The sequence below is a fragment of the Dermochelys coriacea genome, chromosome 7 (genome assembly GCF_009764565.3).
Source record: "Dermochelys coriacea isolate rDerCor1 chromosome 7, rDerCor1.pri.v4, whole genome shotgun sequence".
Lineage (NCBI taxonomy): Eukaryota > Metazoa > Chordata > Testudines > Dermochelyidae > Dermochelys > Dermochelys coriacea.
This window is the reverse complement of record NC_050074.1, coordinates 59066580-59090192: the sequence shown is the minus strand read 5'-3', so window position 1 is coordinate 59090192 and position 23613 is coordinate 59066580. Positions and strand designations below refer to the sequence as shown.

Sequence of the window (23613 nt, the reverse complement as noted above, 5' to 3'; positions counted from 1 at the left end):
AACAGAATGGAATCTACAGGCCTTATTGGGGCAGCCGGTCTGCCTTGCCCTGTCTCTCCAAATATATTTAACTCTCTCATAGAGCTGGTCAGGAAATTATTCTTTCCTCTGTGCAAATTTGGGTGGGGGAAGTTGTTAAAAATCTCAAAATTATTTGGTCTAAATTTCAGTTTTAAACCTGAAATCTTTCATAAAAGAAATGGGGGGGGGGAATTTCACCCTTGATTAAATGAAAATGTTTTGACTAAAAGGTTTGGGGGTTTTTTGGCAAAGATGTTTTCAACCAGCTTCATGACTTTTAAAAAAATCAAATGAATAAATAGACATGTGGCTTTTCTATTGGGAGTTGTCTGTAGTGTACCCAGCATACTTTGGGCACTGAATAAATAACCAATGAAAAATAATAAGCCATCTTCTCCCTCTAAAAGTTGAAGATATGAAGAATTCTCACATTAAATTGATCTCCCTTTGAGGGCATTACTTCCCGAGATTTGCACTGCAGAATAGCGATTGCTCCAACCAGTCCTTACAGATGCCATTCTCCAGAGCAATTGTGTGCATAGAGCTAGACTGCAATTACCAAACTCAGTCATCTGGACTTGTTTCCATTCAACATGTGAAAAACTTACCATCCAGTCTAATCAGGCAAGATGACCTACTTTCTTTCTCTAAGTGCTATGGATCAAGTACTCTGCTGGTGTAACCCCATTAAGACAATGCAATGTCTTCAGCCAGCAATTTGGTCCTGTGATTCTGCGACATGGCCATCAGAACCAGTAAATGAAAGCTTGGATTTTCACAGGGCCCTAGAAGAGCTAGTTGCCTGCCATCTTCCATGGATTTTCAATGGGATCTGGGCACATAACTCCTTTAGAGACATTCAAAAATCCCAGCCTAAGCTTATTAGTTCATCCTGTCTCTACCATAGATGCCAACTATGTACCGGGAGGGCCGCAGGATCTCCACAAGATGTGAAAAGACGGCAAGGTCAAGATTTTCTGGTGCATTTGACCAAAGCTGAAAGACAAATGAAACCAGAGATGTCACAGCTTCTCGAGTTCAGCTCCTTTTTCTCTACTGACATGAGATTAAATAAATTTTTAAAAAAAAAATCAAACATTTTTTCAGCACATGCCTTCATCCTGAGATCTCAAAGCACTTTACAAACATTAGTGAGGCCTCAGAACATCCACATGAGGTAACAGAGCGTGTCTATTACTGATGGTGAAACTGAGGCACAGTGCTATTTGCCTACAGTGAGTCAGTGGCAGAGGAGAACAGAACCCGGCGTCCTGGTTCCCACTTTTTCTTCTCTGACCAACTGACAGCATCCCAACTACACCCATTTGGTTTAAAAACAAATCAGAAAACATGCAACACACACAATCCAGTATGAGTCAAATGCCTGGAGGAAGCGTGGCCCAGTGTAAAGCACACTGGCCTGGGACTGAATGCATTTGGGTTCTGACTCTGTCACTGTTCTGCCATACAAATGTGGGCAAGTGTCGGTGCCTCCATTTTCCCATCTGCAAAATGGGGACAACCATACTTTCCTTTGTAAAGTGTTGTGGCTGAAAAGTGCTGTATAAAATATATGTATTTTTATACCATGTAAAAGCACATGGATTAAGCTATGTTGGAAAAAAAAATATACCAGAGAGTACATTTTTAAGTGAACTTAAAATGACATTTTTCAATTTGCATCAAGTGTTTCTTGGATTTAGGGAAAAGGAGTAAAATAAAGCACAAAAAAGGATAATTTCAGAAATATGGAAATGAAGAAATGATCACTGAGAGAGGGAGAGAAAATATATCTGATTGCACAGTGCACAAAAGCAAGCAAGCTGCAGTTTGCACCCAGATAATGAGCTTCCACAATCGCTCTGACTGACATGCCCCAGAGAGATCTGCCATGAGTCTGTCTCTCAAACACGTACTTGTGCAGCCCTGAATAGGGACTTTTGCAGGCACTGAGATCATGTAACGTGAGCAGAGTAACAGCAAAGTGCAGATGCTGTAGAAGAGAGCTAGAGAACAACTCTGGAGGCTCCTTGTTCTATAAAGATCCTCCTCTATCACATAGCCTGGTCCACTCTGGGGCCTGGAACACCAAGAACTCTTCAGATTCAGCTCAGAGGCACGTGGACAGCAGCAGGACTGTGAGAACTGGCCTGGTTAATGCTCACAAATGCAGAAGCTTCCTTCTTTGCAGGGGTTTTCTGTGGTCAGAGTTCTCGGTCAGAGTGCAGAACAAGATGGGTTTATTCAATGAGACTTTTTGTGACAGGTCTGGTAGAGCTGAAACTCTGAAGGGGAGCCATCTTTACCATAGAACAACTCCACACTAAGTGGAGGTCTGAGTGTAGCCTGAGCCTGAATTGCAAGGCGCACATGGTAACACACACAGCCAATCTGGGACTTTCACCTTTTTCTCCCAGGGGAAAGTGCCTAAGAAGCCATCCCTGGAGACAAAGCACTGGAAAACAGATTGCAGGGACCAATCCTGCTTTGGCCCAGTAGGTGGAGAGGGGTGGGAATGGAGGGGATGAACTATAGGTCTCTCCCATCACTAATTTCTATGAAACTGGATTCACCCCATGTGAGTGCATGATAGAAGAAATTCACCCCACTGTTGAGATCCCAAAGCAGGGCCCATCCAGCACATAAGCCCCATTTATTGACCCAATCCAGGGTAGTGCTGACTGCACCACCCAGTAGATGCTCATTTACTCACAGAATCCATCCCTAAGCCCTGACTTCAGTGGTGTATAGAGCATTGTACAGGCTTCTGCCCTGAGGGGAATTTCACCCTACAAGCAGGTTCCATGCTCCAGAGTAGGAGACAATCTCATATTTGTTCAGCTCCTGGAATGATCAGGGCACTTGGACAACTGATGATGGGGTGGCAGCACCAACAGGACAAGCAATTAATCCCCAGCCCATCTCAAATTACAAACATATTCTGGATCTGTTGGCTGGAGTAAGACATAAAAATAACTTACTCTGCTTTGGGGAATCTAGAGACAGATGCAAACTGTACCGGAATCCAGACTTCAAAACACTCCAGGTCTGGACGGTACTTATATGCAGGGTTTTAATTCAGACCCACACCGGATAAGTTGTAGCCTTCTCATCAGATACAGTCACAGATCTAAGTTTATACTCTAGAACCTCCTTTAATATAGCTAAGGGAACACATAAAATATTAGTAGCTTTACCTCAAAGTTACTGAGAATGTATTGGAATGCATTGTAGTTCTTTATAGTCGAGGATTCCAAGCCCAGCTCTGCCGTGCCTGCTATGGAGAGCACCAGCTGTAAAATCCTGTTGTTTAGCAGCTTTGTCTTCCTCCTTAGTAGGTACGCCAGGAGCTGAAAAGAGTTATTGTGCATTCATTAAGCCCAAAAGCTGTAGAGAGCACAGTAGAAAATACAGTCTGCCTCACTGACCTTATAACATATTATCCAGTGTTATTACTAAATATGACAAGCACAGCACACTCCAGACACAGTATTCATACATGCAGCATACACTGCACATAAGACTGTCACTTCAAGCAGTGAGTGAAGTTTTTAAATATACATTGAAAATGTGGGGGGTTGTAATTGGCAAGCTGGCTTGCAGGAGCAATTTAACAGCAGAGCAGGAGTTTTTTTTGGGTAAGAAGCAGCAGGAAGGAATGAAACACATGTAAACTTGTGCTGCAGGAAAGTCACCAAGAACAATGTGTGAATACACATGGAGAGCTCACTACACTGTTACTCATGTTATTAGTTGTTTGTGAGAGGAGAAGATCAAAAAATTCAAATTTCAACTTTTATTTATGAGAAATGGGGACACGTTTTTGTGAAAATTTTCTCATTTTTCAACTGGGTCTAGTCGTGAGTGTTTGGGTGATCGCTGCTGTATTTGGAAAGTGTTCAAGGAGCTCCCGAGTTTCACAAAAGTTAGAAGGAAGGATTATTCACTCAGAAATATGCACCAGAAAGTGTGCACATGGGTAATTCACCATTGATTAGTCTCCCATTTAGAAAGCTTCAGCAATCCAAACAGAGAGTAAAAACAATTCCATGTGACACAGGTAACCAATCATGTAGACTGAACAACATATAGCAAAGAGTCAAGAATCCAGAGTCTGACATCTATTTACACAAACTGGCGAACACTTACGAATAATGAAGACAGTCACAGGAATCAGGATCAGATGGGGAAAATGGGCTAAATCCATCAGCTCATTCATTCACAATTAATAATTCAGCCAGCTCTAACATTCATTCAAACACTGCAGTGTGTTTTTCCAGATCCACGGGGTCCTCTCTGTTGCTCTTTTAAAGATACCTTCTATGCGCAGTAGGACTAATTATTTATTGAGATCTCTCTTTAGCCTGGGTGACACCAATCATTTCACTTACCCAATGACACACTCTGCTGAAACTGCAGACTTGCACCTAATTTCCACCCCAAAGTACAATAGAATATAGATCATCATCTTCTTCTACAAGCCGGACTCCAAGTTCATTCAAAACTCTGGGAGCCAACCCTACTTTCAAGGTTTCACAGTACCAAAAGCTGAGTTTGGGGCAGATCGAATGTTACATCCTGAGATGCAGACTACATTTTTGCCTCAGCCCAGTTCCTAGCAAACAAAAGACCCTCCACAATTATCACTAACCGTCCCCATTACTGGCAGGCTCAGCAGAGAGAAGTTGAGGACCTCATAGGCTCTGGGTAAGGAACAGAGCTCTTGCCCTAAAAGCAGGTTTCCAGATGATGGTTGAAGTATGCTGACAGAGGGCAGTACTTGGGGGGAGTTTGCACAGTTGCTGCCTATGCATTACCTGCTCTGTGAGTAAGGTATTAATACATTGGCCAGTGTGACACCTTCCATTATCGTAACAAGTAAACGAAGATGCTGTGAATCTTCTGAAGACCGTGAGTCTCATTGGCTGTGTCGGGGAGTGAGCCCTACCTGGCTGTTTTCACCAGCAGCAGCTGAGCTGTGATGGAGATGATGGGCACAGGATTTAGGGCTCAGTCCTGCAGGCCTTACTCTTAGGCTTTCCGTGGGACTAACTTTAAGGGCTGTAGGCCTTTAATGCCTCACTCCCATTAGCTGCAATGGCCTTTGGGCCAGGCCCTCAGAGAGGCCGAGAATAGATAATGCAAGTGAGGCAAACAGCACCTGAAACAAGAGGGGCTTATTCTCACCTGGTATCCACCGATGTGGCCCATCAGCTTCTCACTCATGGGGCTGCGGTTCAGGACGGAGTTCAGGACTTTGACTGCGGCGTACATCGCATGGTCATCCCGGGACATGGCAATGAGGCCTAGCAGAATAGCTGGGCCCCCAATAAAGTTCAGGCTGTTAGCTGCTGGGCAAGACTGGAACACTCGTACTCCTGGGGAGAGACCAACAGTTACTGCTCCATGCACTGACATGGAACAAATATAGAGCTGGATATTAATGGGCACATGACTTCAGTACAACAGAGACACCCTGTTACCATGCTGCATCTCTGAGCAGGGGAGAACTTTCATCCTGAGAGCGGACTGCAGTAAATCTCGGAATTTTGCTGCATCTGAAAGTGAGGGTGATGCGTTTGCTTAAACAACCCAACAGAGAGAGAGATGGGTCTGAGCAGCAACACCTGAATTGGGATCAGAACTCCAGAGAAAGCCAATCTGCAATGTTAGTCCTGGCCATTATTGTCAGGATAGGGACCAGCCATGAAGCTGGGTTCTAGATCTGAATCTCTCCCAAGTTCAAGGTTATTCTGAGCCAGGGTTTTGGTTTGGGCTCATCTTTAAGAAAACCCAGCATAAGAGAGATGAAGAGAAATGAAACTGCAAGAGGAAAAGGTAGAAATGCCATTAACTAATAGAGTCTGGCAAAAGGACTCACTGTTCTACAGCTTGTGACCGTGACATCATTCCCAATGATGCCTATGAGACTTTGGAGCCACATCCATTACATATATCTGAACAAGATCACTACCAAATGCCTTGAAGCTTAAGGCATTAGAGGCAAGTTATGCCCTCAGATACACATACATGCTGGGATCCCATTGTTTACATTGGGAGTCCTATGTACACATTCCAGGACAGAACATATAAACGTCTGAAGATCCAGTCTAACTAGCCCCAGCTCTCATGTTCTACTTTTCCATTCCCCAATTTGTACTTACCAAATTGGCCCACAGCCACCGATCCAATAGTTCGTAAGGGACCAGCGAGGTGTCCAGCAATGTTTGAAGCCAGGAAAACTGGTGTTGAACTGTCACGAGAGATGATCCCCATCTAAAATAGACCAAAAAGACCTTGTAGGAAACATTGTTGGAGGTTAAATTGGGGGTGAGGGAGCAGAGAAGGAAGCAAGGAATCGGGTATTGTATTTGTTTGGGATTATTTTAGTATTTTTAGACTATGATAGAACATTTCTGATGTTGTGATTATGATAGAACGAGGAGTAATGGTCTCAAGTTGCAATGGGGGAGGTTTAGATTGGATATTAGGAAAAACTTTTTCACTAAGAGGGTGGTGAAACACTGGAATGCGTTACCTAGGGAGGTGGTAGAATCTCCTTCCTTAGAGGTTTTTAAGGTCAGGCTTGACAAAGCCCTGGCTGGGATGATTTAACTGGGACTTGGTCCTGCTTTGAGCAGGGGGTTGGACTAGATGACCTTCTGGGGTCCCTTCCAACCCTGATATTCTATGATTCTATGATTCTATGTACAAAGATAAACGGTTGATCAAAATCAATAACACAAGGGGATTCAAAGTCAGAACTGCTCGTCCAGCCCAAATATCTCCTCCAGCTCCGCCACACATGCCCCTTACTGTTCCTGCTGTGGGTACTGCATTGCAAGGGACTCAGAACAGCAATGTGGATAGGCCATAGTACACGCTCCAAACCCCAGGGACAGCTGATTGAAATGAGGCACCCAGTGAGGGAGTGCACTCCCCCTTCCAGGGCCAACCAGGCACTGACAATCAGATCCGCCTGGGTATGATCAAGGAGGTCCCTGCCCCACTGAAAAAGGAAAGGCTGCTGAGCAGCAAGGAGAAGATTAGAGGCCACCCGGCTCACAGGGACTAATTGGATCAGACTCAGAGACTTTGCTGGAGGATGTCGAGTTGACTGACTGCTGAGGAGTAAGGGCCTCTCTACCTGTTTTACAAACGTTCCCTCCGTGAGACTTTATTAAAGAAGACATACTCATTTGGATTAGTGGGTTTGGTTTTGTTCCCCTGGCCTCCAGGGGTACACCAGCACAGCCCACTCTCTCACACAGCCTTAAGCATGAATAACCCGGCTTCTGTCATTATTTCAAGCCAGGATTTTTACACTGCCTGAGCACTGTCAGAGTTCGAGCTGTATCTCCCTCTCCAGCTAAAACGAAAACATGGAGAAGATGGAGTTCAGGTTAAGAGTGCTCGCCTGTAACTTAAGGGTAAAAAATCTTTGGAAATTAGAGCTAAGGTACCCAAACAGCCATATTGAGCCCAGTGTTGAATCTACTAAGATCCAAAGCTGCTCCCTCTGGATTTAAGAAGTCTTCCGGCAGCAAAATCTGGGAGTGGGAGGAGGAATCAGGGCTTCGAGCCCGATTTTAAATGATTTAAGGTCCATTGTTACAAATCTTCAATCCGTTAACTGTCACATGGTAGCATTCTCTTTTAGTATCTTGTTGAGTGCTCATGTATGAAACTGTTTGACAAAAAGAAAATTCCTAGGCAAAAAACTTTTTGTTAAACAGAGAAGGGATGTGCAGAGCAATCAGGGAAGCTACCTAAGAACCATAGACCTATAGGATGTGGGAGGCTGAGGAAAGTTTGTGGGGCTGAGGAGCCCTGTACACATTGGGCTGAGGATGAGGGAAATCCTGGAGAACTTAGCATATCTGTAGAACTACAGGAGTCCCTGGGGAGGTTAGTCCACTACTCCCACACTGCTGCAGTGGGCTGCAACTTCCTCACAATTCACCGCACTCATAGTAGCTCACGGATGTGATGCAGCACATCCTTCTCCACCATTTCCCGGAGTCTCTACCATTTCCCTTTCCCTCACATTTGGAACGGATTCTCTTGGTGGAAGACACCACCACACCTAACCCCCTCGGCATGGAATGGTTCTGCTTTGTACCCATTGTTGGAGGCGCTGGTGGTGGTAAAGGGTGTGTACACATCCAGAGTCTGGCTCCCCCATGTAGGACACTGCAGATAATACCCCATCTGACACTTGTGGGTGAGGGACTTGAAGACTGTCACTAAGGAAATACCGTAGTGTTTGTACTCCACAGCCTCTCATCAGACTCCCTTGGGGGCTAGACTGTGGCTGGATGAAGGGATGGTCAGGTGTCTCAGATGCAGAGGCATGAGCCAATCAAGTGTTTTTTCCTTCTGGCATCACTCAGAGCAGAGTTAAGGTTGTTAGAGAGTTTTAACTGTGCATCCCTTACATTGCCATGTCTGCATTTCTTTTAAGAGTAACTTGTATCCTGAACCATGCGAGTTTGTAACAGTTCACTTGGGGATAAGTACAAAATACCTGTAACGTTTTTAACCCCTAAGTTATTGATATACACTCAATTTCAACTCCAGTTTTAACAAAAAGTTTTTTGCCTAGGAATTTGCTTTTTGTCAAATAATTTCATACATGAGCACTCAACAAGATACTAAAAGAGAAGGCTACCATGTGACAGTTAATGGATCGAAGATTTGTAACAATGGACCTTAAATCATTTAAAAATTAGTCATATGACATAACCCCCAGGCCATAAACCAACCACTAATTGACTGAGATCAAGAAAAAAAGGCTCCTATGGGCAGGTTATTCCATAATTTTGTTTTATGAAATTTTTGCACCTTCCTCTGACACATGTGGTGCTAACCGCTGTCAGATATAGGGTACTGAGTTAGATGTACCATAGCCTTGATCCACTATGGTGATTTTTATGCTCCCTGTGTTCTTATGATACAAACATTTAGTTTATTGGACAAATGCACCAACCCAGTTTGTTGGTTATTAGACAACATTTTTTAATATTGATCTGCTCTAGGAATTATTTGGGGGGGGGGAAGATCTCTGGCCTGTTATATAGGAGGTCAGATTAGATGATCACAAGATGATCCTTCCTAGCCTTGGAATCTATGAATAGACCTGGATGAATTTTTTTCAGCAAACAGAAATTTTGCCAAAAATGCATTTTTCAGGGCTCCAAAACTATTTCGGGTTCAATTTAGTAAATAGTGTCAGCTGAAAAAAAATCTGACTTTTAAAAAAAAAAGTCAACATGTTTTGTTTTGCAGTTTTTAAAACAAGGCATTTTGACATTTCATTTCATCATGCTATTTTTGACTCAAAACAACATTTTACTTAGAAAATGTCCTTTTAAAATATCAACCATGATTTGAAAATATTATTTCAAGTAGACATTTGAAGCATTTCATTTGACCTGGCCAATTTTTGTTTGTTTGTTTGTTTTTCATTTAATCAAGAACAATAGGAAACAATTCTGTTTCCGTTTGAAATAAAACAGGGTATTTTTATTTTTCGGTTTGACCATCAAACCCCAAAACCAATTGTTCACTCAGCTCTAGTTCTCAGTTACATAGCAGCCTTTGGTGTGCATAATGTTTAAGAAGACAAGTTTCCTCCTGTAATGTAAATTGGTTCAAATCTCCTCTCGCTTCCTTCGGTGCAAATCAGGAGTAACTCCGCTGAAATGAATGGATTTATATTAGTGTAAATTTGGTGTACATGGGAAGAGATTGAGAACCAGGAATTCAGGGAAAGCACCAGAGCGAGGAAGTTACAACAAAACCAGAGACTTTGCTCCAAGAAAATCTAAAGGCAAAGGTGCCTGGTTGAAAGCAAAAGGAAGAGAGCCTGTGACCTCTTTGGCGATCAGCCGACCATCCACTTCGTTGTAGCAGCTCTTTATGTCTTGGATGGTGGTGGTAGATGAACATATGGCGTTGATCCCAAATGAAATTCTCTCCTCTGCAACCAAGGCTGTGAGCTGAGGCTCTCTGGAGTGACCATTAGCTAAAACGAGAGAGACTTTTAAACCCATGAGCAATTTTACATTCTCGACCCATGAGACTAAAACAGGTAAGTGGATAAAATGTGGGGGAGAAGGGGGCGTTTAGAAAGGGCTCCACTTTGATCTAACCAGAACCAGAACTGTATCTACTTCTTTGCAGCCCAGAGGCTGGAGCTTGCCAGCATGGGCACCAGTAGGAGCTGCAATCAGCTTTTCTCCACTGGAAACTGCTCTTTGCAGATCTTACCACCAGCATCTCCATGAACCCAAGAGTTGAAAACATGACACACAGTGCAGGTTTCATTAAAGAGGTATCTGTAACTATATAATTATTCTCATAGGATAAATCCTTGCTTCTCCACACGGTCCAAGTAAAGAGGCTGGGCAGTGGAAACACACCATGAAGGATTTTCCATACCCACCAGCTGAGAGCCGGGGAATGGTTTACCCCATAGCGATTATACCCTGTTCTCAAAGTGATTCCTAAGCCCTGTGCTGGGAAACTGTCAGGTCACTGGGTTCCCAGATCTGACTACACCTCACTTGTTGCACAACAGTTTCCCCCTTCTTGGGGAGAGGAGGGGTGCATCACAGCAGTCACATAGCCATGGAGCATCATGGGAAATGAAGTCTGGCTGGGGATCCCAGTCTATAGAGGAGAATGGGAGCACCAGGCTCCCAAACAACAACTCCCATAAGGCACTGCTGCAGGATCAAAATATTTTGGCTGAAATATTTTGATTTTCAGGCATTCCATTTTTTGACCAAAAAAAAAATCCAAGTTTTCCCTGGAAAGCAGACATTTTACATGGAAAATGTTTTGTTATAAAAAAACAAAACAAAACTCAATTTTCCATTGAAAACCAGTTTTGATGAAAAATTTCACCCTACCCGTATCCTTTGCTTTCGGCTGCAGCCTCAGCAGATGGGTTTGTTCCACTCTTTTCAAGTGGGAGAAGACATCCCCAGCCCACTGACTTCCTAATGCAGAGGTGGATACACTCAGCAGTTGAACAAGCAGCAATCAATAACTAAAATATACTGGAGATGCTCTGTCTGCCTGTTTAATAATTGAAGCTAACAGTATACTTTAGTTAAAAAGCTTCTTCATTAAATTGAATGCAACTTCGTGCTCCCTGTCTCCCGCTCTCTCCCCCGCTGTGTTGCACCACTCTCCTCTGACGGCCTGTGCAGCTAAGGAGATTGCTGTTTCCTTTTCTGCTATGTTTTTGTCTAGCACTGCACATCGCAGTTACAAAAGTTCTCCTTAATGTCTGCCTCACCCAGACTGTAGTCTCCATAAATAACAAGATGCCCACAGAAAATGAAGAGGGTTGGTCCTGTGGTCAAGTCACTGAGCTGGAACTCAGGATACAGAGTTCTAGTCTGGGCTCGGGGAGATTGGTATTCAATTCTAGCTCTACCACAAAAATCCTGCGTAACCCCGGGCAAGTCACTTAGGCCTGGTCTGCTCTGGCAGCAGTGTGTAAGGTACACGCCCCAATGAAAAGCAGGCTGCTTCCACAGGCCAGTCCTTGCTTACAGACAGCCCCCCAATCTGAAGCAAATACTCACCAGCAACCACAAACCACACAACAGAACCACTAACCCAGGAACCTATCCTTGCAACAAAGCCCGTTGCCAACTCTGTCCACATATCTATTCAGGGGACACCATCATAGGGCCTAATCACATCAGCCACACTATCAGAGGCTCGTTCACCTGCGCATCTACCAATGTGATATATGCCATCATGTGCCAGCAATGCCCCTCTGCCATGTACATTGGTCAAACTGGACAGTCTCTACATCAAAGAATAAATGGACACAAATCAGACGTCAAGAATTATAACATTCAAAAACCAGTCGGAGAACACTTCAATTTCTCCGGTCACTTGATTACATACCTGAGGGTGGCTTCAGCCTTCAACAAAAAAAACTTCAAAAATAGACTCCAACAAGAGACTGCTGAATTGGAATTAATTTGCAAACTGGATACAATTAACTTAGGCTTGAATAGAGACTGGGAATGGATGAGTCATTACACAAAGTAAAACTATTTCCCCATGGTATTTCTCCCCCCACCCCAACCCCCACTGTTCCTCAGATGTTCTTGTTAACTGCTGGAAATATCCTACCTTGCTTGTCACCATGAAAGGTTTTCCTCCTCCCCGCTGCTGGTGATGGCTCATCTTAAGTGATCACTCTCCTTACAGTGTGTATGATAAAACCCATTGTTTCATGTTCTCTGTGTGTGTGTATATAAATCTCCCCTCTTTATTTTCCACCAAATGCATCCGATGAAGTGAGCTGTAGCTCACGAAAGCTTATGCTCAAATAAATTTGTTAGTCTCTAAGGTGCCACAAGTACTCCTTTTCTTTTTGGGGCAGTGAAAGGCTCCAGCAGCTGGGGGAAGGAGTAGTGAAAGGCTCCGGCAACAGGGGGCAGCACGACACTATACTGCTAAAAACAGCCATGAGATAGGGGAGGCACAGCTGGGGTGTGTAGCTAGCCATGTCCGGTATACACCCTAGAGTTCTGGTGTCTCTGTACTCTACTCGCCTAAGCAGTGCTTCACCATCTATGCTGTGATTTATGCCCATGTTAGGGGGGCATGTAGTGTCTCTACTCAACTTGCCACTGACAGCGTAGATATAGCCTGAGTCTCTCTCAGCTTCAGTTCCCACGGGTCACATGAGGATAGAAGCACTGACCTATCCAACTGGGTGTGGGGAGAGGGATTCTGAGGAGAAATACACTGACGATTGGGAAGCGCTCAGATACTATGGCGATGGGGGGCATAGAGGCATGACAGATCGATCAATCTTAATTAATGCTTGACTCTGTCACAGATGCCCTGGGCGAGTCACTTAGAGCCAGATTTTGAAAAGTATCTAGGTGTCTGAAGATGCAGATAGGAATTCCGGCACTCTTGAAAACCCCACTAGGTCCCTAACGCCTAGTGGAGGCCTCTGTCTGTGCCTCAGTTTGCCTTGTAAAATGGGGATAATTATTAAGGAACTTCATTCCTCTCACTCTCAGCTGTCCTGTCTGTTTAGATCATAAGGCCTTATTACACGTCCAGCACAATGGGGCCCCATTTTGTTGGAGGCCTCTAGGCACACTGGTAATGTTAATAATGGATGATAATAATAAACCACGGCAGATGTCCGGTGCAGCACATCAGAGTCCCCACTTACCTGGAAGCTGCACTGCTTGGAAGTTGCTGAAGTACCGGGGCCCGAGCTTGTTAATCACCTCCACGGTTTCCCCAGAGATCGACTCTTCAAGCAAGTACGTCGGGCCCAGGCGCCAAGCCAAGGAGGATTTCTGTTTCCAAACGCGGGGGGTAGCTATGTAGCCATAGATGTCGATGAAGGAGGATGGTTCCATGGAAATAGTGTTCCCGGGTAAGGGCTGTATGTACTGCATCTGCATCAGAGAAAGTATTCACTTGTGTATCTGCAGAGCTGTAGGGCCTCTGCCCAGCAAGATACTATCTGTCCTCATCCCCTCTGAAGTCAAGGGAAGTCACAGGTGCTCTGCATGTGTGATCACTCAGCAGCTCCAGTTTACTTCAATGGGAGACCAGCATTTTGGAAAATCTGGCCACTTAAGTGCTGAAATATGGACATAGGTGCCTGACAATTTTTGAAAAATGTTCAGTTATAATCACAAATACTAAGCAATAGTTTTCAGAGTTTAATGCCGCCTCCATTAGGGTAGGGATACGACTTTTATGTGGCCACATCATCCCAAATCTGCTACTGCAGAGTCCTTATCCTTTCCTCTGAAGCATTTGGTACTGGGTACAGAAGGAGACTGAATCAGATGGCTCTGAGGTCTCCAATTCCCACGATCCTAAAATCCTGGCCCTAGATATTAATGACCTTTGTGTAATTCTGATTTGTTGCCTGATTTCCTCTTCACTTTCCATATCACAAAAAAAGCATCACTTCATTTCCTCAAGACATGGACTCTGGGCCCATCTCTTATTTACTAAAGCCTTGTTTTATTTTTATTTTGACTTATGATAAAGACATTTGCTGTTAATCCTTTAATCCACTGTGATGTTCAAGGCTTGTTTTATCCATGACTTCCAGTCTCGTTTAAAAGAAGGCAAATTAAATTAAATTTTCATTCTCAGAATGGATATAGGTCCCACAAGGTACTGTGGAGACATAATTTTTCTCAAGTATGGGAAAGAGAACATTGGGAATGAAACAGATTGCTTTTACAGGGAAAGTATAACACACAAGCAAGCTTTGCGTACATCAGAATAGAGGAGTGAGAAAGCAGAGACCAAGGTTGCTATAAATGAATGACAGCAGAGTGTGGAAGGGATCTAGGGATCTAGAATTGGATGACAGTTTCAGTATGGCCAACCACAAGTGTTTAAAAAGAATCACAAGTAAGGCCTCAAAAATAGAGACTGGCTATAAAATCTTGAGATTTAAAATAAAACAACATAAAAATAATAAATTGGTGGTTCTTTTTATTTGCCTTCTTGTTTCTGAGCCTTCAAGATGCACTGAGTTCAAGCTTTTCCCCACACCCAAAAGGTGAAGAAACTATTTTTTGTAATGAAAGCTGAGACTCTTGTGAAATGACAGGACTCCAGGAGCTGGGGCTTTATTAAAAACAATTAAATTTTGCAAGACTTGAAAAAAAAATCACTATATTTTGCAATCCTCTTCCCTCCCTCCCCCATTTTGAGCCATCTTTCTTATTTCATATTAACCCATGTGAACATACCTCTTGGAAACAGACCAAGTCTATTATTTGAAAAGAAGAGCTAATTCACAGACTGTTTGATACTAGAGCTGGGAGAAGATTGGCTGGTATGCAGGGAATGACCGCCTGAGGGATGTGAAACTCAAAGTGTTCCATTGGATGCAGCAGGCAGGGCAGGGGATCCGTGGGACACACCAAACCCATAGATGTCTGAGACATAGCGGGAAATCCCATCAGTCTTAGCACTATTGTGGAAGGCTGGGCAGTAACACAGAGGATCAATGTCTCTGCTCTGCTCCCCAGGGCCTCCTCCTGCAACCCCAACATTGAAACATTCAAAATGACTATTCCCTCTTGAAAATACAGGCCTAAAGCCTTTGCATCCCCCACTTTAGATGACTCAAAAGGGTCCTGAATGTCAGAGGGCGGGTTCTCAACATTCCTAAGAATGGCTCTTTTAAGGTGTCTCAGGTTGGGCCCCCATAATCACTGGTCACTTTTGAAAATCTGACCCTCAATCTCTAAGGATTCGTGTGTTTTCTGGTGCCAACCTGAGCACCACATGCTCCAACAGAGACGGACAGCATTGCTCTTTGAGGTCTCCTAGCTGTGGAATTAACAAGACAGGGAGAAACCGGTCCAAGAAATGCAAATGACCAGCTGCCAAGTACGGTTTTATGAAGAGAACCTTTACCTTAGCGGAGCCAAGTATCTGTCCGTTGATATATGCCGAAACTATGCAGTTCCTTTTCGTTTCCTTAGCAACCGTCACTGTGAGGTGATGCCACTGCCCTGTGGCTAGCTGTTGGGTGCAGCTGAACTCAATCTGAGTTGGGGCTGAGGAGCGATTTGGGACCTCCACTTCAGGTTCCATGATGTCTGTACAGAAAGAACAAGCACTTAAGTAGCGGGCAGACAGAGCAGAGGCTGTCTTTTACTTTGTGTTTGCACAAGGCCCAGCAAAATACAGCCTCAATCCTGATGCGGACCTCTGGGCATTATTTCAATGCAACTAATATTAACGTACTGACTGGGAAACTGAGGCACAGAGAGGTGAAGTGACATGCCCAAGATCACAGAGTCAGTCAGTGGCAGAGCCAGGGATAGGACTGGGGAGCTTCTGGAAAGCAGTTATGGAAGGAAGGGAGGGAGCAATAAAAAGGCCCTAAACTGCTGGAGTCCTATTACCAAGACCTAAGGTTTCCCTAAGCCTCAAGATTCACATGGTGTGTACCGGAGCAGCACTCCCAAATACCGCCAGCTCTCAAGAACAATGCTTTGTTCCCGAAGTCCTGGGTGCTGTAAAATGAAACCAATTCTAAACAAGACAAAGCCTCAAGTCCTCATTGATTGAGTTGCTATGGAAAGGATCTCTTAGAGGCTGAACAAATTCAGATCCTTTGTATGTGGTGACTGCATTATGGAGACAGGTAAGCTGGCGTTTTCAAAGGTGCCTAAGGCAGCTGTGCACCCAGCTCAATGGGAATCAGGCACCTAACTCCATTAGACTTCTTTGAAAATCCCAGCTGCACTGTACCCCCCACTCCGGGAGTCCCAGCCCCTTCTCCCATGAATTAATCAGGATCACGTTTGAATTACCAAGCACAGCTCTGATCATTGGATAAGAAGAAATGGATAAGTGACAGCCTGAGAATAGCCATTCAAAAATCAGGGAAACCAACTAGCTGTTTGCTTTGGAAGCCAGGAGATCAGGGGGTGTTCACTGCCATCTCAGTCCCCTCTGTGCTCCAGATCTGTGCACGGCCCTCATGTCATCATCAGTGAGAATAAGTACAGTTATTAATTTATAAACTGCACTATTCTAAGATTTCTGGGCACCTGGCACAATTTAGCACATTAATTTAGCATCATCTCCTTAAACAGCAGAATATTAATGGCAAAAGGGGTGTCATTTTACATACCTAAGAAACCATTCTTGTCGGAGAAGCTCACATTCTTGTGGGGAAGATACACATTAGACGTTCATGCAGGTGCCAGGGTACAGCAACAATGGGATCTATATTATCTAATACTGTGACTAGGGCAGATATAGCAATAATACTAGCTCTTATGCAGCCACACAGTAACATACATATACAACTGGACTACAGAATTTCTGTTCTTTAGAAGTAACCTAGAATGACATATTGTCTATGCGCGCACGCATGCATGGAGACACACCCTCACTCCAGGTACTTCTCAACACTTGGGACTTTGTAGTCCAGTCACAGTAATACAGCAACACACGAGCAAGCTCAAGAACACCTTCTACCAAACATCAAAGGGAACTTACGTCATATTCCAATACATTGTCCCACAGCCTGACATAACCACTTCTGTAGGGGCTCAACATGTACTTATAAGTCGCTACCAACTCTTACTAAGACTAGAGGTGGGTGAAATGTTTTGGCTAAATAGTAAATGTGCCAGAAATGCAGTTTTGGGGCAAACAAACTCATTTGTGAATAAAGGTTGAATCTGGCGAATAGTATCGGACAAATACGAATGAAAATAATTTTTCTGAAAAACACCTAAATGGTTTGCTTTGCCATTTTCAAAATGAATCCTTTAGACACTTCATTTTGAAAATGTTGCTTTGAATAGATGTTCAAAACATTTCATTCAACCTGGATAAAATTTTCAGTTTTTCGTTATGTCGAGGAAAAAACCAACAACAAAATCCATTTTGGTTCAAAATGAACTGATTTTTTTTCTGTTCAGTGGCCAAACTGAAAAAAAAAACCCCACAATTATCTGCTCAGCTCTAAATAAGACAAATCAAATGATTGCTTAAACACAGCCAGATGGCCTCTGTTTTTGATGTCAGGTTTGCAGATCCCACCTGGGATAACACAATGCTATTCACACACTGTATAATGGAAATAGGAGAAAGGATCTTTCACACGTGTTCAGTGATTCTCTTGAGGGTTGGGGAAAGGAATCAGAAATGTAATTAAAAAGAAGAATAAAAGAGCACACAATGCACAATGTATCTGTTTAATCTGCAATGAAATTTGTATCTATTTCACTCCACTTTCACGCCAAGCAGTACAAAATTCTGCTAATTGCAATAAACTATACTGTCCTAAGTAGAGCACTGAAAATCAAGTGCAAAGAATAGAAGTGGAGTAATAAATAGAACCAATATTAATTCTTGGGTGAGTTCCAGCTCCTTTCTGCTACTCTTGCCAATTAGAGCTGACCAGGTAAGAATTCCCCTGGTGGGGGAACTCCCAGCTGGTACAGATCTCGTGTGCCTGGCCACTGAGCCAGCCCCAATCTAATCCTGGTAGAAGGGTTGGGAAAGGAGAATGTCAGAATACATATGATTGGTTGTCGTCTGGGGGCTGCTCTAACCTACACTGATGCTGGCACAGATCCATCCTGAGAATCAGGAAGATGTAGCAGCTCCTTGTCTTTGCTGTACGAAGCACAAATTCAGCAGGACCAAGAATCTAGACCACCATCTCTGCCCTACTAGGATCCAGGATTACACTGACTCACACCAGATGATGCATTTTGGTGTTTGCTTCATGAGCTGCTGACAATGTTGTACAGCAACAACCCCCAAACACCTGAAGCAGATTGTTTTGTATCACTCTGCACAAGTCTGGCCTGAGGATTTGGCGGAGGGACAGTGAGATGATTCTTTCAGACATGCCTCAAGCTTACTTGGCTGACATTACATATCCCAGCCAGCAGTGCTCCCCAAGGGATCAGATGCACTCTGGCTCTGACCCTCTCCCACCCCCTAAAACTGGACTGGGGCTGGCACAGTGACCAGACACACCGGCAGCTCCACCACCCCAGGGAATGCTCACTTGGCCAACTAGTGCTGTTGATTGTATGTGGAAGGCACCCAGGGCTAGATTCAAAAAGCATTTAGGCACCTACATTTTAGGTTCCCCTGCAATTCACAAAACTCCCATTGAACTTTGTACCCATTTCTGCCTCTGGCCTATGTGCTGCTGCCTCCTTCTAGGCTCCTGGGCACCCATCTCCTGCCTAAGCTCCAGAACGATTCCGAAACCAGGGGAAGACAGGCATTCAGCTGCCTAACCCGTGTGCAGGGTCCAGGCTGGAGGGCATGCTCAGAGGTCACCTCCCAGATTAGGGAGGGGAGGAGGACCTCCCTTGTAACTTGTATCCACAATGGAACAGCTTCAGTGGGAGAGACTGAGAGACCCCACATCACAGTATCCCATGGCACAGTGATGAGGGCAGATCCCTGTACAAATCCCTTCTCCTCATCGGGGGGTGGGGGGATGCTTAAATGAGGGGAATCCCACATCCCAGGTGAGTACCCCAACCATGAGGTTAAAAGTGATGAGGGAGGTCATCCTGCATCATCCACCGGAGTGTGTCCCACCTGCCCCCCAGCTTCCTTTTTAGAGATCCTGAGATGCCTAACTCCAAAGAAGGTTCCTGCATTGTGGATTACAAGCAGAGCTAGGTGCCGCCCTGCAGCCCAGATGTAGGCACCTATCCCCATAGGCTCAGCACAGCCCTTTTGTTGGCCCCTCCCATTGGCTGGCTTAGGCAAGGAGCTGCCTAGTGCACTGGGTTTTGTGAATCGGTGTCTAAGGGGGCTGTCTCTCCCCATTTACTGTCTAGGGAGTGGAGGTGCCTCACTCAGGTTTTGCAGGATTTTCTAGGCACCAGGAAGTTAAGCCTTGCGACACCCAGCATCATAATGCCAAAGTCCCTTTGTGAATACAGGCATCCGATGCTGCAGCGATGGGGGGCAGTACAGAACCCAGAGATAAATAGATACGGTAAGAGGGGGAAGGGATCTTTGGTCCCCCACCCTTCCACTTCTTTTCCCTTTCGACCCTAGTGATTAGTGGATAGCTGTTTCTGTTTTCCAAGGCTCTTTCCAAGGCAGAGGGCTAGAATTCCTTTTTAAAAGGAAAGTGGAGATTGCCCTTTAAATCTCTAGTCCCCACAAATGACTGAGGGCCTGGCCTTGTGGTGCCCAGCGGCTGACCCTGGAAAGCTTTACCCAGTGGCTGGAACTCCACTTCCTCTGTGGAGATAACCAAGGAGCGGTCTGTGGGGGAGAAGCTGACAGCAAAGCAGACAAACTCCTGCTCCATCCTCGACATGTGCCGCACCACGGTGAGGAAGCGCAGGGGGTGGGCATCGCGGGCAGAGCAGAACCTGTTGACCAGGAACCAGGAGGAGACAGTCAGGCCACCCAAGGGTGGGAACAGTCTAGCACCTGCAGGAAGGAAACAAAATGAATGTGAGGACCCCGTCCCTAACAACAGGGCTTTGTCCCTTTCATCTAAGGATCTCAGAGCCCTTTTCAAATATTAATCTAGAGCCCTGTGAGGCACAGAGTAGTCAAATGACTTCTCTGAAGTCCCCCAGCATGTAAGTGGAAGCAGTAACTGTGGAATCCAGGAGCTTTAATTCCAAGTCCCCCCACCCCCCTACTAGACAGCACTGCCTCTCTTATTATTGTGCCAGACAGGATGTATGTGGGCCCAGGATTAACTGAAGAGAAATGTGGCACTTTAGAGACTAACAAATTTATTGGAGCATAAGCTTTCATGTAGCCCATGAAAGCTTATGCTCCAATAAATTTGTTAGTCTCTAAGGTGCCACAAGTACTCCTGTTCTTTTTGCGGCTACAGACTAACACGGCTGCTACTCTGAAAACTGAAAAGAAATAGGGTTACCTGGCCACTGACTGAGGAGAGAGACACTTAGAAGTTTGCCTCCTGTGGGGGGAGTCCGGATCTGGAATTGGAACCCAGCTTCCCCAGAGTTCAGAGAATCCTAGAGGTCAGAGATGGAGGAGACCTAGCAGATCCTCCAGGGGCCAATGCAGGATTCTTACAGACAGGATGTTTCCAAGTATTTTATCCAGCCTAGTTTTAAATGTTTCAAGTGATGCAGCTTCTGTCCCTTCCTCTGGGGAATTATCCCAAAGTCTAATGGATCTCACCTGTTAGGGTGTTTTCCTGGTATCTGCCCTGCCTTAAGTCACCCCTTTACTCCTACCAGTCAGAGCAAATGTTTCAGCATGGCCTGTTGCAGAGAGAGACCTGAGCTCTACATCTCAGAGCTGGATCTGAGGCAAGAGTTGGGAGGGTGTTGAAGCAGTGGTCTTGTATGCGGCCATCTCTGGCTACCGCAGGATGCCTGAGACCAGGAGGGCTATGTTCATCTTTCTCAGAAGGCTCCATATGAACCAGCAGGTACTTACCCATTCCTATCCCTCCTGAGATGGAGTGTTCCACATTGGGGCCCATCACAATGGAGAGCGTGGGAAGGAACAAACAGCTGCAAAACAAAGAAAATAGAAATTCAAGCCTGTCTCAGCGAGCTATTAAGGACCTGGCTCTGTGCTCTTTCCGCACGCCAACCTGCCACTGACTACAATCCTGCAGCCTCAGCCCCTCAGTGAGTCTAGGCTGATGAGGAGGATAAGAGCATAGCAGACTCTATCTGCCATCACTAGGAGGGCTGTGGGTAGGCTGTATGAGTTGCTAGCAGTGCTGCAGGGAGGGGAATTATGGGAGCAGGAGGATCTGCTATGACTTTCTTGTTTGGTCCAAAATAAGAGACTGGAGGCTCGGTAAAGTGATAGAAAAAGCAGCATAAATCGTAGCAATACCCGTATCCCTCAGGGGACATGTCGAACTCCACGAAGGACGGTGCCAAGGAAGTGTTGTATGGCTGGAAGTTCCGCGGCGACGTCATGGAGATGAGACTCATAGATGTCTGGAGAGCCATCGCAGAGCCCCTGGATGCCCATGGGGAACTAGTGTTCCGTATGGCTAACTGAGGAACCACAGGATTGTCCAGTACAGCTGCTCCTGAATCTACAACAATAAAGCCCATCATTAGCAATGCACAGCACTGTCACTACTTCCATTGTAGCATGCTTCTTTCCCATTTCATTGACTGCAGCCACAAAGCATGTATCTGATCAGTCATGGTTTCTCCCTATGCTCAGTTAGTCCTCAGCGGGCTGCAGAAATCTTTCTGGTGCTGCGGAGGGTGTGGGGGAGGTGAAATAGGAGTGGAGCTGGGGGAATGATGCATTTTTCAGTCAGTCAGCAATTTTGCAAAATCAGAAAAAAAACCACGTTCTTTCACATTGGATGGAAAATGAAATTTTAATTTTTTTTGCAGCAAATCGAAAAAAAGCCAAAACAAGTTTCCTTTCAGATCAGACGAAACATTTTGTTTGGACAAAACTGAAACTTTTGATTTCGATGTCAACATTTCTTGAATGTTTTTGAACTTTGAAATAAAATTAAAGGAAATTTTGAAAAGAAACATTGGTTCAAACTGAAAAATCAAAACGTTGCAATGGGGGGCGGGTGAGGGAGGGGGGAGAAGGAGCTGGCGGTGGTGGTAGGGTTTTGGGGCTTTTTTGGTTTTATACAAACGGTTTGGTGCACAAATTCACAAAGTATTTCAGTGTCAACAAACCTGCATTTGTCAGCGAAAAAGTTTCAGTCAAAAGCGTTCCCCAGTCGTAGGTGAGGTCTGTGAGAAGAGCTATGAGAAGCAGCTCTTCTTCCCCAACATAGCTCCTCAGATAGGAGTGCTCTTCCCTTCCCCCTTCCTCCTTGGGGCAGGTGCCTAACCCTGCTGGCCCCTTTCCCCACCTCCATCATTCAATAGCTAAAGGGCTAAACCCAACGGGCAGGTGAGTGCTGAGTTTGTGCCTGTGAAAAACTTGTGGGGCTGGTTCTCCACTACCTTGCCCCTTATGGGGTTACTGACGCACGTGCAAAACACATGTATGGGGTGGGAATTCTATCATTATGGTTTTGTACCGGTGAGGAGCACAGGACGTGTGCTGCCTGAAGTGAATAGTGCTCCGTATAGACGCACTCCCTCTAGACCCACAGGAGGGGGCAGGTATGCTCATGCCCCCAGCCCAGTAGGCCATACACCTTTGGGGAGCACTGCTGGATGTGCTAGTGTAAACCACAGGTCGGCATGTGGTAGGCATCCCACTCTGTGTGAGGATTTGAGTCTATCACAGCCTCAGGGACAGAGTCTATCATGAGCTCAAGCTATCAAACTTCATGCTTTGAGTTCTGAATGCTCTTGGCTCAGCTCCTGCTGTTGATCAACATACCAGTTTGTCACAGTGGCCCACTCTAGAGACTAATGTTCTCTGGCATGCTAGATCTGCACTGTGCCTGGCTTCTCAGCAAGTAGGTCTGGCAGCAGCTTCCTTTCCCCAGCCTGCGCACCCGGAATACTAACGCCATTCTCCACGCTACAGCTCTCACCTTCACTGCAAGCTGCTTTACACAAACTAGTCTCTTGATACAATGGAGTCTTAGCTGGGTTTCTGCACGCCCCAGTCATGGCTGGCAGAGGGGTCCCAAGCCAGAGGAACTGCCTGAGAACACAAACACATTTGTATAGGATATATTGGAGCACTGCCATCAATGCATACACAGCAAAGCCCTGAGGTTAGAGCCTTCTAGCTAGTGAAGCCACCTTTACTTTGAAAGGCAGAGTGGGACAAAAAATATAAATCACACTCTAAAGCTTTTCCCCACACAAAATAATGGCTTTTTGGCAGAATCAACATTTTCCAAATTAAAGAAAACATTGTTTGTTTCATCTTCTTTTATCCCTCACTTTCTAACATGTTTTTTATTGGGGGGAGGGAAATCCACATTTGAAACAAAACAAAAATCTTCATATTCATTGTTTTCATCAATTTCTTTTTTTCAAAAATTCCTGGAAAAGTTTCAAAGGAATGAAATAAATGGATTTTCTCTTATTTTTTGGTTTAAAAAGAAAAAAGAACGAAAGAACGAAAGAAAGCTGTTTTACCAGCTCTGCAGAA

At 44.9% G+C, this 23613-nt stretch overlaps 1 protein-coding gene across 6 annotated transcripts in view; it reads right to left on the bottom strand.

Annotated features, from left to right (window-relative positions):
* WDFY4 (WDFY family member 4) overlaps window positions 1–23613 on the bottom strand; it is a 254443-nt gene that overhangs the window by 141013 nt on the left and 89817 nt on the right. For all 6 annotated transcript variants that reach the window (XM_038410907.2, XM_043518469.1, XM_043518472.1 and 3 more), the window contains exons 16-26: window positions 23045–23157; window positions 21406–21613; window positions 20995–21071; window positions 19783–20001; window positions 15475–15659; window positions 13247–13478; window positions 9897–10048; window positions 6186–6297; window positions 5209–5399; window positions 3219–3371; window positions 944–1017 (exon numbers count right to left, since the gene is read on the bottom strand). In XM_038410907.2, coding sequence (XP_038266835.1) covers window positions 944–1017; window positions 3219–3371; window positions 5209–5399; window positions 6186–6297; window positions 9897–10048; window positions 13247–13478; window positions 15475–15659; window positions 19783–20001; window positions 20995–21071; window positions 21406–21613; window positions 23045–23157 — 1716 coding nt within the window. The remainder of the gene's footprint in view (window positions 1–943; window positions 1018–3218; window positions 3372–5208; window positions 5400–6185; window positions 6298–9896; window positions 10049–13246; window positions 13479–15474; window positions 15660–19782; window positions 20002–20994; window positions 21072–21405; window positions 21614–23044; window positions 23158–23613) is intronic.